The sequence below is a fragment of the Vanessa cardui genome, chromosome 1, assembly GCF_905220365.1.
Source record: "Vanessa cardui chromosome 1, ilVanCard2.1, whole genome shotgun sequence".
Classification (NCBI taxonomy): Eukaryota; Metazoa; Arthropoda; class Insecta; order Lepidoptera; family Nymphalidae; genus Vanessa; species Vanessa cardui.
Genome location: NC_061123.1, coordinates 10,410,014 through 10,425,481, shown reverse-complemented (window position 1 = coordinate 10,425,481; position 15,468 = coordinate 10,410,014). Strand labels below are relative to the sequence as shown.

At 34.9% G+C, this 15,468-nt stretch overlaps 1 protein-coding gene and 1 long non-coding RNA gene across 3 annotated transcripts in view; one reads left to right on the top strand and one right to left on the bottom strand.

Moving 5' to 3' along the window:
• LOC124534237 overlaps positions 1 to 4,402 on the top strand; it is a 12,707-nt gene extending 8,305 nt beyond the window's left edge. Inside the window, exon 3 of the long non-coding RNA XR_006966726.1 lies at positions 4,026 to 4,402. This is a non-coding gene — a long non-coding RNA (uncharacterized LOC124534237). The remainder of the gene's footprint in view (positions 1 to 4,025) is intronic.
• Positions 344 to 15,468, bottom strand: LOC124533953 (PAS domain-containing serine/threonine-protein kinase). 2 transcript variants are annotated; one of them, XM_047109566.1, is made up of 22 exons: positions 15,378 to 15,468; positions 15,060 to 15,162; positions 14,898 to 14,989; positions 14,674 to 14,828; positions 14,439 to 14,584; positions 14,037 to 14,210; positions 13,682 to 13,801; positions 12,998 to 13,181; positions 12,552 to 12,679; positions 11,973 to 12,198; positions 10,545 to 11,267; positions 9,950 to 10,123; positions 9,119 to 9,279; positions 8,511 to 8,622; positions 7,978 to 8,153; positions 7,160 to 7,300; positions 6,754 to 6,953; positions 6,247 to 6,380; positions 5,604 to 5,741; positions 5,192 to 5,287; positions 3,868 to 4,013; positions 344 to 3,377 (listed from the first exon to the last, which is right to left on the bottom strand). In XM_047109566.1, the coding sequence occupies exons 1-22, from the start codon at positions 15,407 to 15,409 to the stop codon at positions 3,225 to 3,227; spliced, it is 3,714 nt and encodes a 1,237-aa protein (XP_046965522.1). In that variant the 5' UTR covers positions 15,410 to 15,468; the 3' UTR covers positions 344 to 3,224. The 2 variants fall into 2 exon arrangements, with proteins under 2 accessions (XP_046965522.1, XP_046965611.1); XM_047109655.1 differs by lacking the exon at positions 5,192 to 5,287.

Sequence of the window (15,468 nt, the reverse complement as noted above, 5' to 3'; positions counted from 1 at the left end):
CCATACATATCATATTCATATCAAACAAAGAAAGTAATTTTGTTAATAATATCTTTCTTTGTTTGTCAATCATATGAAACTAAGCGATTATATACTCTTTAAAAAATTGAGAAATGTACCGGTGAGTTGGTCGATAAGAGATTTTTTAAAGGCTGGCAAAACCCCTCCTGCCTGCGGCCATTTTTATTTCGGTTACTTGAGCAAATAAATACCGTACAGTACCGTAAAACCTTTAAAAAAAATATAAACAAATGGGTTCCTGTGTTCATACATTATAATTAATACTACTGGTTTATTAACTGTAATAATTAAATTAAAAGGAGTAAATGAAACATAATAAAAGTAGCGTTGAATTTTTATTATGATGAATGGTCACAACGTTCTACACCCAGCAACGTAACCGCCGTCCGCCGTAAGGCACTAGTCAAAAACGGACGCGTCGGACAATAATTATAGACTACTTTCATCTATTAAATCATAATGAGAACTACAAAAATATAATTCTATTAATTAAACAAGAAGCGAAGACAACTATGTAACGAATAGTTCGTTTATACTTTAATTTGTGCAAAGTTATCTTCGATCCTCGATTAATTATTTTTTAGGATTGAGATGATTGAATTAACAATAAGTCTGCACATGTACAATGCATATAATTGATATTTTCTAAGCAATTTTGGCTGAGTCTACATACAATACAATATAAATTTAAATATATGCCTCTATTTTAAAAATATCAACATAAGAAAACTTCTCTCCACATGTCCACAGGTACATAAAATGAAACAAGAAAATATTGTTTAAAATCATGAATAAGGCATTTACAAATAACAGAGACTTAAGAATTAATTAAATAACATAATAATTATTCTTTTTTCAGTTTTTGGAAAGTTATTAATTGTTTATTGAATACAAGAAATAAATTAAATTAAAACCGCACTTTTCATACCATATGACTAGAGTTTAGGCAATAATTTTGATGAGTTACTAATTTTGCAAGTCCAACCAAATTATTCTTTTAAATATTAAAAACAGTGGACACTTGCATCCTTATTAATCCATATAAAATTGAACCCAACACAGATATGTAACATATTACATTATGATATTTACAATGTAGTCTACAAATAAATAATTGGTTCTTTTCGAAAAATTACTTTAAAACTATTTAATGTAAGAAAATACTAATGTATTGTCCTAATTCTGATTATACTATTTAATCATAAGATTCGATATTATATATTTATGGCTACCATACTTTTAAAATGTTATAAGTACCAGAAAGGATATATTAGATTAATTAAATATTTTAGACTTTGGAAGTATAGGAACAATAAACATTGGATATTTAAATGTAAACAAAAGGAATGATATTATGATCTTAACATTTACATGGAATATATATTATGAAAAAGTTCTATCAATGTTTATTATTTTATATTATAATACTCGTGAGTGAATGGGTAAAGCTTTGTTCCTTATCATATAAAATAAAATGGAGTCGAGCCATTTTCAATTGGGATAATTAATTAGTAAATACATTTATTCAATATCTGATAATAATTAAATTCCTGTATAAGGATATTTCTTAACAATAGTGCCGATTCCATTATACACACCACCAATTACTCAAATATGAGCAAACTCAGATTAACTAATATGACTAAAAAATATTAACGCTTATTGGTTGACTATTATGTCGTCATCGACTGTCGACCAATGATCTTTTAGATTGAAGTCAAACTTATTAATCTGACTTTGATATAGAAGTTTTAAACTGAAATATAACATATTAGCCAATTAAAGTATTTGTTTCATAACATATCTATCCTTTTCAGCCTTCATAGTGAGAAATAGAAAGAAGTTATTTAAAAGTATTCAGGTTAATTTATTTAAGTTGTGTACAAGAGAATCTGCACTGATATGTAGCAAATTATAAATTTAGATGTATTGTAAAGTTGCATAGTTCTAAAATTGGCATCTTAGAATTTGTTTTTTGTATACATATTTCGAATTGATCTACAAACAGATAGTTATATATATAAACTGGTTCAGCGCGAGTGTTATTACTGTTTAATAGACAATTTACAGAGCATTAAAATATTTGTAAAAAGACGCTTAAGCATAATACAATCTCAGTCTTGCAAATTTAAGTACTGTTGAATTTTTAATTATATCGTATGTAGTGAGCAAGTGAAACAATGACAACTATACAATCACTATTTTTCACTTAAAGTTCGAAATGTCTTATTACGTTTTTCATAAGCAATTATCCGGTTCCACTCGTTGTGTTATTCAAAATTATGAGAGCAAGTTATTCCAAAAAACAAACTCTAAGATTACCGATTTTGTAATTATACAATTGTTAGATTAAAAATATTGTAATTGCGTTCTAATATTTGGCTACATTAATGCAATGGTTTTATCAATTCCTAATAAATAATACGTAATAAGATCATTTTTCTATCTAATTAGGCGAAATTTTTGTATATCTTAATACTGAAGTGATTGAATTATTTAAATATTCAAATTTTATGTTAAAAAAATATAATTGAAAATTAAAAATAATTATCTACCTACTATACGAGTCTAAGGATTGGTCAAATGTAACTATATTATAAGCAGTCTGTGATCTAAAGGTACAAGGTGTTATTATACTAAAATGAATGTATATGTTAAATGATATTAAATAATTTGGCAATATAAGTCCAAAAAATGGATTGCAGGGCGGAATTATAGGAACAAAATTACTTAATATGCCATTGATAATTATAATTTAAGACATCGTGGTTCCATGCTCTGGCAGAAAAAAAAGGTATTTCCACTACTGTTGTCACGACGATATTTACATCAGCATTTACAACATTAATTATCAATGCGATAAGCATAAAAATTCATCCAAGAATGTTTCTTAAACTAAGATTGATTTGTAATGTTAATAATATATAATTTACTACAGACTGTAATTTATCTCTTTTCTTTTGGCAATTAATACTCAATATTTAATCATTACTCCTTACTCTATAGCACGAAGCGATATGATATTCCTGCGTTGTAACAACGAGACCACGGAGTCCGCACACATTGACATTCAACCACCAAAAATAGCATCAAATGACACTTAGCGAAATATATTTACTACACCCACAACAGTGAATCAAAAAATTACTGAAATCAGGACTTTCATTAATGGTAAGGTTATCTATATTTTTCCTCGGTCACTCCTAAGAAAAACTATCCTGCTCGCATTCGTCCCAGCTGTCACATTCGTACTGGTCACAATCGTAGTCGATGTCACAGGCGGCGTGGCCGGTCGCATCTGAACTGATGTCAGTGAGTGCCGCGTCGGATACCGGCTTCGACGAAATGTCTAGTATCTGTGTAAAGAAATATAAATCTAATAGGCTATTTGACAATGCGAAAAATAAATTGTGAATTATTGTAATCAGTGTATATTATGAGTTAATACTTAATTTATTCAAAAATCAATAATTAAAAATGCATTCTGATGATGATGAAGTCACTTTCTTGTAAACTTTGCTTTTCTACTATATGTACCACAGATTAAAATACAGCAAAGTGACGTCACCGAACTCATTGCAGCGCCATATTGTTCAAGTAGCGTTTTCGCGCGTTATATAAATATGGAATTTTTAACATGATATTTTTTGGCAAATATGTACTAGAAATAAGTAAATCAACTTTTACTGGGTTCCCTAACCTCTACTAAATAATATAAAATTGATTTTAAAAACCAGTCAAATAGCCTATTGGCTAGTGCTTCTTTTATTGAGGTATCAGCTTTTGAACAAATCAGCAATAACGCGAAGCAAGAGATAATACGATATAGGACAGTGCGCGTCTTACGTCGGCCGACGACCTGAGGCTGTAGTTGTCGGAGTGCGCGTCGCGCTCGGCGGACAGCGCGTGCAGCGCCACGGAGCCGCGCTTGGGCTCGTCGCGGCACAGCTGCTTGTCCGAGCGCGCCACGTGCTCCGACGGGTGCGAGCGTTCTGCAAGCGGAGGTATAGCTCGCGTCATGTAAAAAGAACGCTAGCAGTCACCTGCGCACTAGACTATTTATCGGTCTATTTGGTGGTATGAGGTGCGGCGGGTCAAGCGCCGCATGCTTGCCGGTGCGCTATTGGTTCGTCAGTCGCCCTTTGCTATCCACGCAGTGTCCACGTTACGTTTGTTCTCAAAATACCATCACGCAAAAAAGTTTTTATTAAGAAATGGTTTTATATAGGAAAGAAAGAAATAATATTTATGACGTAAATTGTTTTATGAAGAAAGAGGATGATATTAATGCAGTTGATAATAATTTATAACAATCTATAAAATGGTGGTCCGTTTTATAGATTGGCACAAAATGGTTTGAATCTAAATATTAAAAGGTTCAAAAGATTCGGTATTTCTTACTGTCTTTCTAACTAGCGGCAAAAATAAAAGAACTGAATAAAGCCTGCCTATGGTGTGCCTATCAATATTTAATTTGCAAACCCGCGAGCGAGGCTACTTCAAAAATAAACAATATGCCTAGTACTTTCTTGCTCGATAGTACCCATGCGCAAGCACACCCCCTCCGCTTTCTTCCAGCGTTCTTTTTACACGATGCGGTCTATAGGTACGATGCGATAGGATGATGTTCTCCAGACCGATTCGGCCTCGACGTCTAGTAGCAGCTAGTATCCACGTTTGTTTTGGCAAACCAGATGGAGTACACACAACGAGTATTATCTATTTATTTTTTTATACAACAGCCTGTAAATTCCCACTGCTGGGCTAAAGGCCTCCTCTCCCTTTGAGGAGAAGGTTTGGAACATATTCCACCACGCTGTTCCAATGCGGGTTGGTGGAATACACATGTGGCAGAATTTCTATGAAATTTGTCACATGCAGGTTTCCTCACGATGTTTTCCTTGACCGCTGAGCACGAGATGAATTATAAAGATAAATTAAGCACATGAATCAGCGGTGCTTCCCTGGATTAGAAACCGCAATCATCGGTTAAGATGCACGCGTTCTAACCACTGGGCCATCTCGACTTCACAACAAGGATATACATATATTATAATATCTGTTGGAAATACGAAACTTAATGATAAAATTACTTGGTTTAACTCAAATATTACAGAGCATAATTAAAGAATTAATTAATTAAAGCGTCTATGATCATCTACTTTAATACCTTTAGCGAGGGGGTCAGCGAGAGATACGGGAGATGCAGAGCGCGGGGATCCCAAACTGCCACTAAAGTACATTTCAGGGTTTGCTTCGTGACGATCTAGAAAACATCTGAATCTCATACTGGGAATTATCTAGCTAATGTTTGTAAGTATAGCTACTTTATTTAAATATCGTATTAAGAAACCATCAGTGCTTCTAAATATATTCAACGATGTGTTTGTAACATACGACGTTAATATTTAAGTGCTTGATGGTTTCTTAACATAATGAAAGAATTCGAAGCATACATCATTTGAATTGGTAGAATGTTTCATGAATATAATTATGCTAATTTAGTCAATACATACAAACACCTAGGGGGATTGACAGTCAGACTGTTATTAGTTCTACTACAATTTAGTTAGCATTAGTACCACAATCGACGACGTCTTGGAAGACGTAGTTGTCGATGGCGACGGGTTGTCGCAGCCAAGCGTGCGCCATCAGTTGCGCCACCGTGCAGCGCTGAAGCGGCTCCTTGCAGAGCATCCAGCGCAGTAATTGCTCCAGATCTATCATAAAAATTCTTGTTAATAAAGACTAGAAACAAACAAAGTAAATTACATCAAAATTAACCTTATAATTACTGTACAAGAAAAAATACAACAACAACAACAACAGCCTGTAAATTCCCACTGCTGGGCCATAGGCCTCCTCTCCCTTTGAGGAGAAGGTTTGGAACATATTCCACCACGCTGTTCCAATGCGGGTTGGTGGAATTCACATGTGGCAGAATTTCTATGAAATTTACTTTTTCCTCACGATGTTTTCCTTCACCGCCGAGCACGAGATGAATTATAAAGACAAATTAAGCACATGAATCAGCGGTGCTTGCCTGGGTTTGAACCCGCAATCATCGGTTAAGATGCACACGTTCTAACCACTGGGCCATCTCGACTCTTTTCTCTCTTCGAAACAAGAAAAAATAGGTTTTTTACTTTTAACAGATTATTTTTATTAACCACTACCTTAATTCTCATCAACACTTAAATAGGTTATGGCATACAATAATTATACCTTCTGAAACGACTTGAGGGAAGGTGAGTGGTCCCTGAATTGTGTCCTCAATGTCGGAGAATGGGTTAACAAAGAATGTCAGTACATACAATGTTATCCCCATTGACCACATCTCCAATTCAGGACCTGCATATCTGAAAGCAATTTTCGTTTTATTTTAAAATCGAATCAAACTCTGCAACAGGATTATAATCTATTTTCACGGAATGTCGTGTTTAAAATATTATGAAGGTTGTGTCAAGTTACCTGTTAGCGCGCAATTTTACCTTTTTCTATTGCTTTAGACGTGATAAAGTTTTTCCGAATAAAAATATAAAGTCGCCAAACCATGACATGGCTGAATTTGTGTCCACCAACAGGTGGACACAAATTCGGCAGTAGATTTTCTAAATATTTTTTTAATTTTCTTCTGTCAGAAGATGTGAATAAGGTAATAACCAGATATTTTGTTGTAAGTGAGAATTTTGACTTTTAATTCTACAAAGAAATGTATCGAAAGCTATTTACTTGTTTCCCGCCAACACCTCTGGACTGCAGTACTCTGTAGTTCCGTAGAAGGTAGCGAACAGTGTATCTTTGCTCATGAAAGTTGCCGAGCCAAAATCGATGAGCTTTACGTGGAATTTATTGTCGATAATCACGTTTTCATCCTTTATATCGCGATGTAAGATATTGAGAGAATGTAAATATTCCACAGCTTGACCAATCTAAAAATTTAAATAATAATAATTTACTTTCCATAAAGTACACAATTTTAATAACATTTTTGTGGATTACTTTTTGGAGAGGAAAAAAAATAATTGTATATATAACATTGTAGAAATCAAATTTCTTGTTTTGATATTTCCCTAAAGAAATTTTGTTGAATATTTGAATATATAGATTTGAGTGTGCTTAAAATTGTTAAGCAGACCTGTCTAAATATATAGCTGAGTAGCGGCTCGTCGAGTCTCGGTCGTCGTTCAATAAATTCGAACAGGTCCATGCCGGCCCCGTGCTTCTCCATAACCATTTGAAAGTACTTTTCATTCTCAAACACGTCGATCACGCTCACCTGGAAGTTTAACGACATATGCAATGAGACAAAGGTATAGTACGACACAAATTAGATGTAGCATCGGAAAATGCAATGGAATGAAAATAAAACCGATTACTGCCGATTTACACAACCAATAGAAAAAGCTTCCTATCGCGCCATTCGACGCTATTCGTCGCTATAGATTCCCGCGTCAGAGAAAGCGAGTGCATGTAAACCGACCCGTCAAATTGACGAATATATTAGGTCATATGATATTACAAGTTATTACGTTTGTGCAAAGCTCATATTCGCATGAGAAATAAATATTGATAATTTGGGATAGCGTACTTAATTCGGATGTGATCGGTTTTACGAATTTTGCCGATGCGACATCTAAGTATAGTACGACGCAACTTAGATGTCGCATCGCACGCGAATATGATCTTTGCACAAATGTAATAACTTGTAATATCATATGACCTAATATATTCGTCAATTTGACACGTCGATGTACATGCTCTTGCTTTCTCTGACGTGTGAATCTATAGCGACGAATAGCGTCGAATGGCGCGATAGGGAGCTATTTGTATTGGTTGTATAAATCGGCAGTAATCGGTTTTATTTTCATTCCATTGCATTTTCCGATGCTACATCTAATTTGTGTCTTACTATATATACTGTATATTCTGTGCATGGCCAGTATTAGCTCGTACGATGTTGGGGTGGTCGAGCGTGAGCAACAGGCTGAGCTCGAGCGGCACGCGCCGGCCGTCGGGCGCGTCGCTCCAGAAGGCCACGCCCACTTTCTCCTTGAGGATGAACTTGGCCACGCACAGCAGCCGGTCCGAGCGACGGTACGCCATCTTTACACACCCGTATGCGCCCTTGCCTGCCGACATATGCTACATTTTACAATTTATTTTAATTTAAAAATCGTTATTTATTTATTTATTTATTTTGGAAACATACAGTAACTATTGAATACATAAAAATTTTAACACAAAAACTATTACTTAAACCTAAATTGTTTCCTATGTTAAATAATTCATACAATTTTTACAGTTACAGTATAGATGCAAAAAATTATTATTAAAATTTAATTAAAATTTTATATTTAACAATCTTCAAAGCTAATTTAAATTGAAATGAAAAACAATCTCGAGCTATTAATGAACTGTATTTTTTTTTCGGAACAGTAACTAATGAATACATATGATATAATGAATTTTAGGAAGCAAATGTTTACCAATCTGTTTAAGTGTGACATAATTCTTATTATATTCTCCAGCGATCTGCTCCTCTCCACCTTGACTCATTAATGACATCGACTGTGGCCGACTGCTTGCTGATTTGTTACCCTGAAATAAAATTGAATTTATATATTGAATTAACTTTATTTGTATTCAAGTTCTATAATCAAATTTTACTTATAGAACATTCTTTAGTTTTAGTTTTTAGTTTTTATGGAATAGGTTGGCAGACGAGCATATGGGCCACCTGATGGTAAGTGGTCACCATCACCCATAGACAATGACGCTGTAAGAAATATTAACTATTCCTTACATCGTCAATGCGCCACCAACCTTGGGAACTAAGATGTTATGTCCCTTGTGCCTGCAGTTACACTGGCTAACTCACCCTTCAAACCGGAACACAACAATACTGAGTACTGTTATTTGGCGGTAGAATGACTGGTGAGTGGGTGGTACCTACCCAGACGGGCTTGCACAGAGCCCTACCACCACCAAATTCTCCTCAAATTAGACAACTGTGTAATAATTTATTTGTCATTAGACATCATGTTTATGTTTAACGGCTTGCACGCGTTCGCAGACCCCGTCGCCGGGTACTCACGAGCACGAGCGAGTTGTCGGCGGTGGAGGCGAGGCTGGAGGCCAGCGTGGCGTGTCGCGGCGCCAGCTCCAGCGCCGCGTCGGCCGCGCGCACGCGCAGCCACACGCAGCGCACGCGCAGGCCCGTCGCCAGCTGCATGCTCGATACCGTATACACCGCGCCTGCAATCGATTGGTTATAACGAGTCGTTACATGTCGTTACATGTCGTTAAATACATTACATTATCTATCATATGATATGATGATTCAAGATGTAAAGTCATGTATTTTTAATAAGAAAAAAAAAAGTAAAAGTAAAGCCTGTAAATTTCCCACTGCTGAGATAAGGCCTCCTCTTCTATTAAGGAGAGGGCTTGGAACGTATTCCACCACGCTGTTCCAATGCGGGTTGGTGGAATGCACATGTGGCAGAATTTCGATGAAATTAGACACATGCAGGTTTCCTCACGATGTTTTCCTTCACCGTCGAGCACGAGATGAATTATAAACACAATTAAGCACATATATATAGTGATGCTTGCCTGGGTTCGAACTCGAAATCATCGGTTAAGATGCACGCGTTCTAACCACTGGGCCATCTCAGCTTAGAAAAAAATATTATCATTTTTAAAAGCAAAACTAATTTTTTACTTATATCGCAACCAACGCCAGCTACTAACCTTGGGAACTAAAATGTACCTGAAGTTACATTGGCTCATTTGCCCTTCATACCGGAATATAATAATACCAGTATTTACATTTGGAGGTAAAATATGTAATTTGTGAGTGGTAATAACACAGATGGGTTTCGTACTGAGAAAGACCATGAAAGTAAATGCACAGTATACTCACTAAGTTCTGTTCCGTCTTTATGTACAACAATGCCCTTGTATGTGCCGTCTTTGTAGCCACAGTCGTTCGTGTCGCATTGTTCAGACTTGCTGTTACGGGTATGCTGAGGCGTCGAGGTCGTTATGTGGGTGCGAAGAACACGTTTCGTGGTGCAGGGTGTTTCAGGAGGGTCATCTAATAGTATTCAACATTTTCAAACATTAATAAACGGTTGCAAACGGTTCTTTCTATTTTTTTGCGGACAGAATCAATTTACTGAACTCAATTTACTATGACCGACGACTTAGTATTTGCATCTCCAGAGATCTTCTTCAACTAAAATAAAACTGTGGTCAGCCTGGTCATGGTCTGTCGATATTGAAAATAATTAACGTGAGGGTGTTTATTTTAAAAGAAGCCTCCATGATACAAAATATTATCAGTGTAGATACATGTAAGTTAATTATTATGTTAACTGTATGTAACTAAATGAAATTTTTCTTTTATTTTTGTTTTTCAAAATTTTTATTTTATTAATTGAACAGTTACTTAATTAACATTAAAGCATGAAAATATATAAGAAATTAGAACAAATTCAACATTTAATTAATCTTACCGTCATACTTCTTTCTGGGCGCAGATTCAGTTTGCGTTTCCAAATCATTGTCATTACTCAAGCTGTCGATACTCTCATCGTTGCCGTTATGTTTCGGGAGGTCTTCTATTTCGCAGCCGGGAGGTGGCATTTCATTTATCGGCGTAAGGAAATCCGCGCTAGTTTCGTTCGAATCGCAGAAGTCCAACGATATACTGCTCCTATCCTCTTTCCCTTGGGCTTTAACTGATTTGTATTTACTCGAATCGAATGACAATCTCAACGAGGTATCGTTCAAGCGCACCCGAGAGTTACCAGTCGGGGTGACCTCCTGCGAATGCTGGGACGTATAGTATATCGAATCAGATTTTTCACAGGCTTGTTTCGTCGGCGTCTGTTTAACTTGGTTTGATTGTTCAGATCGGAGTATATTTTCTGACCGAGATTTCGATATACTACTCTGGCAGTAGTTCTCGTCGTCTATGGATATGCCGGACATGCCTGACGTGACGTCGGGCAGAGCGGACATGTCGTTTCTCTGCTCCGTAGTGCTGAGGCTGGAGACCATGTCCTGCGTGGGTGTGGGCGTGTGGGTGACCATGCTGTAAGACTTGTCGAGACACAGCGCGCTTGAGGACTTCTCCCGAGTCGTTGATAGCATCGACTGTTGCACGTTTAGAGACATGCAAGCCGATTTTTGGCTGCCGTTAAATGCTTCACAGGAATCATCGTCGGTATCAGAGGCTGTAATTATAATAATTATAATAAGTTTTAATATTTTTAATTTTTTCAATAGTGCAGTAAAACATTTTGTTATTGTACTTATTTTGAAAGTAAAACTTATTTTTTTTTATTTTATGGAATAGGTTGGCGGACATATGAGCCACCTGATGGTAAGTGGTCATCATCATCCATAGACAATGACGCTGAAAGAAATATTAACTATTCCTTACATCGTCAATGCGCCACCAACCTTGGGAACTAAGATGCTATGTCCCTTGTGCCTGTAGTTACACTGGCTCACTCACCATTCCAATCGGAACACAAGAATACTGCGTATTTTTGTTTAGCGGTAGAATGTCTGATGAGTGGGTGGTACCTACCCAGGAGGGCTTGCACAAAGCCCTACCACTAAGTAAAAGAAAAAAGTTTCTTCTTTAGAACCATATTTTATCCATCCCTATGCTAGCTCGAATTGCATTTGTTTGCAGAATGTTTAGCTTAGGTATATGTTAGCTATGGTAATATTATAAATGCGGCGGTAAATCTATCTGTGTCACTTTTTCATGACCAACAACTGAATCAAATTTAATGAAAAGTGGTATGAAGCAAACTTTAACATTAAAGAAAGACATAGGCTAGTTTTTACATCTACAACCTTACTACCAACACCTAAAACACAAGCACAGTTGTTAGCAACAAATAGTTTTTAATAAAATAAAAAAGCACCTGAATCTTCATCCTCATTGTTTACTGACAGCGTCAAGTTTCGGTTCCTGTCCTGTATTTTGACAAGGTCGGACTCCTGGCAAAAGTTCTGTATAACATTCTCAATGTGGTGACCGATAACTTCAGAGTGCGGCTTGCCGAAAGTCAGCATGGCGAAGTGTTGATTACAAGCTGTTATGATACCATTTTCATCTACTACCAGAAGACCACTTACATTGTAAGTCACCTAAAAAGGGCGAGGTATTGGTAATAATAAAGGGAATGATTTATTAAAAGTATTATATTTAGTGGCATTGTTGTTTGACTGTAAAAGGAGTATTTTTTATCTAATTTGTATAAAGGCCAACTGACGGTAAGTAGCCACTGTCCATAGACATGATATGATCTCTTTCATGTCATATTGGTCATTGTCTATGGATACACTTGTGTACTATAATATATCCTAAATTATTGAGAATGGCTACTATGGTTAAAGGAGAGATAACATTTATCATTACACCTCAAGAGGAATAACTTTGATTTTGATCAGAAATTTACAAAATCTACAGTATATTTTATTTTATGAGTAACTTAACTTACCCTAACATTCACTATGAATACAGGCTTCTCTTTGGCTGTCTTTAATGATGACCATGTTGCTGATTCCACGGCATTTGGTTTGGATATCCAAAGGCAAAGAGGAAATGAACCACCATCTAATGTTCTTCCTGAAAAGAATAAACAATCTCTTTTTTTTTTGTCGCTTAAATATATTTATAAAGGAAAATTATATATATCTCACCCTATTATCTATAACTTTTACTATAATTATAGACAGGGTGATAATATATATGACCTTTTTATAAGTGACCTTTTTACCGAGAATATTATTATCAGTAATTGTTAGAACAACAAAAAAAAATAGAATGATATATGTAATTTTAGATAAGGAAGACAACCCTAAACATAAAAATAAATATATTTAACAAAATATTCAACATTTTTTTTATTGCTTAATAACTTAATGTACTTTTAAGTCTACTTACCAGTCACCTTCTGTTTAGATATATTTTTAGGCATGGGTGCATCATATGCGGGTATTTGTATAGAAGGTATGAGGGATGCAACAGACAAACCAATTAATTTTTCCGATGAATCAGCTTGGAATAACATTGCTGCATCATCACCGTCACATGACAAAATTATACCACTCTCTGCCTCTATTGTCAACTGAAAAATAAGAATATGTGTCAGCTTGTAGAAATTATTATGGTCCTGAAAAAATGAGTTATTAACATTATTATGAAAAAAATCGTTAAATATTATTTGACTCCACCAATAATGTTCAGATTGCTGTTGTATATTTTAAGAGCTGCTTTGTTGAATAGTACCCTCATAAAAAGTTTCTACTTCACCTCATATCTCTACATACAACAAAGTCACTTCCTGACATCAGTATGCATAGAACATTTAAATTATGCAACCAACTATAATGAAGTTTTCATCAATAAGCAGAGTAAACCTAGAATTTCAACTTTATTAGCCTTTCCAATTTTATTTTTTATTATTTTCTTAAATTTTAGACGTTATAATATGTTGTACCCATATTGTACCCATGTCAAGTCAATAAATATACATTGTTATATAATTATTGATTATATAAATATGTATATTAATATGCTAATACATTATATTATTATTATAAGATGTTTGAAAGACTTGTATCTTACCACAACATTTTTACATATCACTGGTTCAGCAACTACCAAACATGGTCCATCATTATCCAATTGTCTTATCCAAAGTGAAACTTGGATTGATCCACCATCTTTTGACACGAGTTCTACCACCTGCCACATTATTCATATGTAAATAAAAGTCACAAAAAATCACATAGCAGATACCGTTGAGAAAGCTTTATACAATTTTAAGGTGTTTCTTAAATTGCAAAAGCAAATCACTGAAATGCCGATGCTTTAATCTCTTCACTATATAAAAGTTTAAATTTTTAAGTAGTAAATATGTTTTGTACATACGAAACTTAAATATAACTTAGATATATAGATATGTATATATTTCAATTACTTTTCCACTGAGCAATATAATTGTGCCATCTTCAGAAATGTCAGCGTCTCCTGCATCATGTAACTTGAAGGTTTTGCTGCTTCTCTTTCTCAAAAGGTCAGTGAATCGGAGATCGCATAGTTCACCAGATGAATAGCCAAGGAGGGAACAAGCCTTGTTGTTGACGATAAGAATCTAGAATAATGGGGTAAGTATATTTATTTTCTTAAGTTGAAATAATACAAATAATGTAAATGAAGCAAAAGTTTTATCAACAAAATTATTTTATTCCATCTAAGAGGCTTTCTATGATCTACTTCAAACTCTCGAGAATGAGACAAATGAGAGATATTTATCACAGCTTGTATCTTTATAAATATCTTTATGTAATTGTCCATTTTATTAAATTATGTTTATAATTACTTTTGATGTATTTGGTTCTATGGTGAACACTGCCTTTGTCGGATTAATTGACTGTTGCAGACGGTCTGTTTGGGACTGAGCTGGGGAACCCGCCACTTCACCAGCTGCCAGAGATGTGTTGAATCGTAGTCCATTTGGACCATCAACTAAAATAATAAATTCAAAAATGTAATTTATAATTATACATGCATGCATGAAAGAAGTTACTCCTGGTATGTCTTATTTATCTACTTGCCTCTTACTAAATCAACAGCTGGCTTCACTTTAGTGGGTGTTTCTAGATCCATCTTAATAGGTCTTACTCGTCTATTTAAACGTGGGAAGCTTTGGTTGCCCTCAAAGGAACAGTTGCTCCAAACATTGCAAAAATTTTGTTGCGGCTTGACAGTTCTGTAATTTTCTTTTAATATAAGAATGAGGTCAGATTTTTAATTTAAATATGGCTTGCACAATATTTACCTGCATTTGTCATTGATGATAAGATGTTTTTCAGGTGTAAGTAAACTATTAAGGTTTTCATTTGTCACTACAGCAAGTGTAAGTTTTCGTTGCTAAAATAAAGAAATTAATATTTAATACACCAAAACACGCCAATAAAGAAGATTTTCAATGTGTACTTACATGCTTTGGCGTTAAATTTAGATGCTCAGGTGAATAAGCATCTAAAAATCTCCCTAGTCGCGGTTTAACAGGAGTTAAATCGGCCAATTCTGTCGTAGCACCACTGTTTAAGCAAAAAAGTAACTTTGTTAGTGTCACAATACGTTAACAATAAAGATTACAGTAACGTAAAACAAGAAAATGGTAATCAGCACTTTATGATTTATTTACATCCTACAGAGTTATTTTTATAAGAAAATCAATAAGTTACAGCGCGCAAGTTCAAAATACAGCAACGGGCTAATAGATATGAAAAGTTACGCTATATATTCAACATACCTGTTAAACTTTAGAATCTTTGCTGTTTCCATTTTAATATTAAATATCTTACACCTATAGGCGAAGTCGATAAGGCGATAATATTACTTTA

Bases quoted from the DNA above. Each gene is read 5' to 3' on its own strand.
- LOC124533953 (XM_047109566.1), bottom strand. From the start codon at position 15,409: ATGGAAACAGCAAAGATTCTAAAGTTTAACAG. The intron at 7,301-7,977 runs GTACGAGCTAAT...TTAAACTTCCAG, and splicing joins CGCTCGACCACCCCAACATC to GTGAGCGTGATCGACGTGTT. The intron at 5,742-6,246 runs GTATAATTATTG...TTTTTATGATAG, and splicing joins CCCTCAAGTCGTTTCAGAAG to ATCTGGAGCAATTACTGCGC.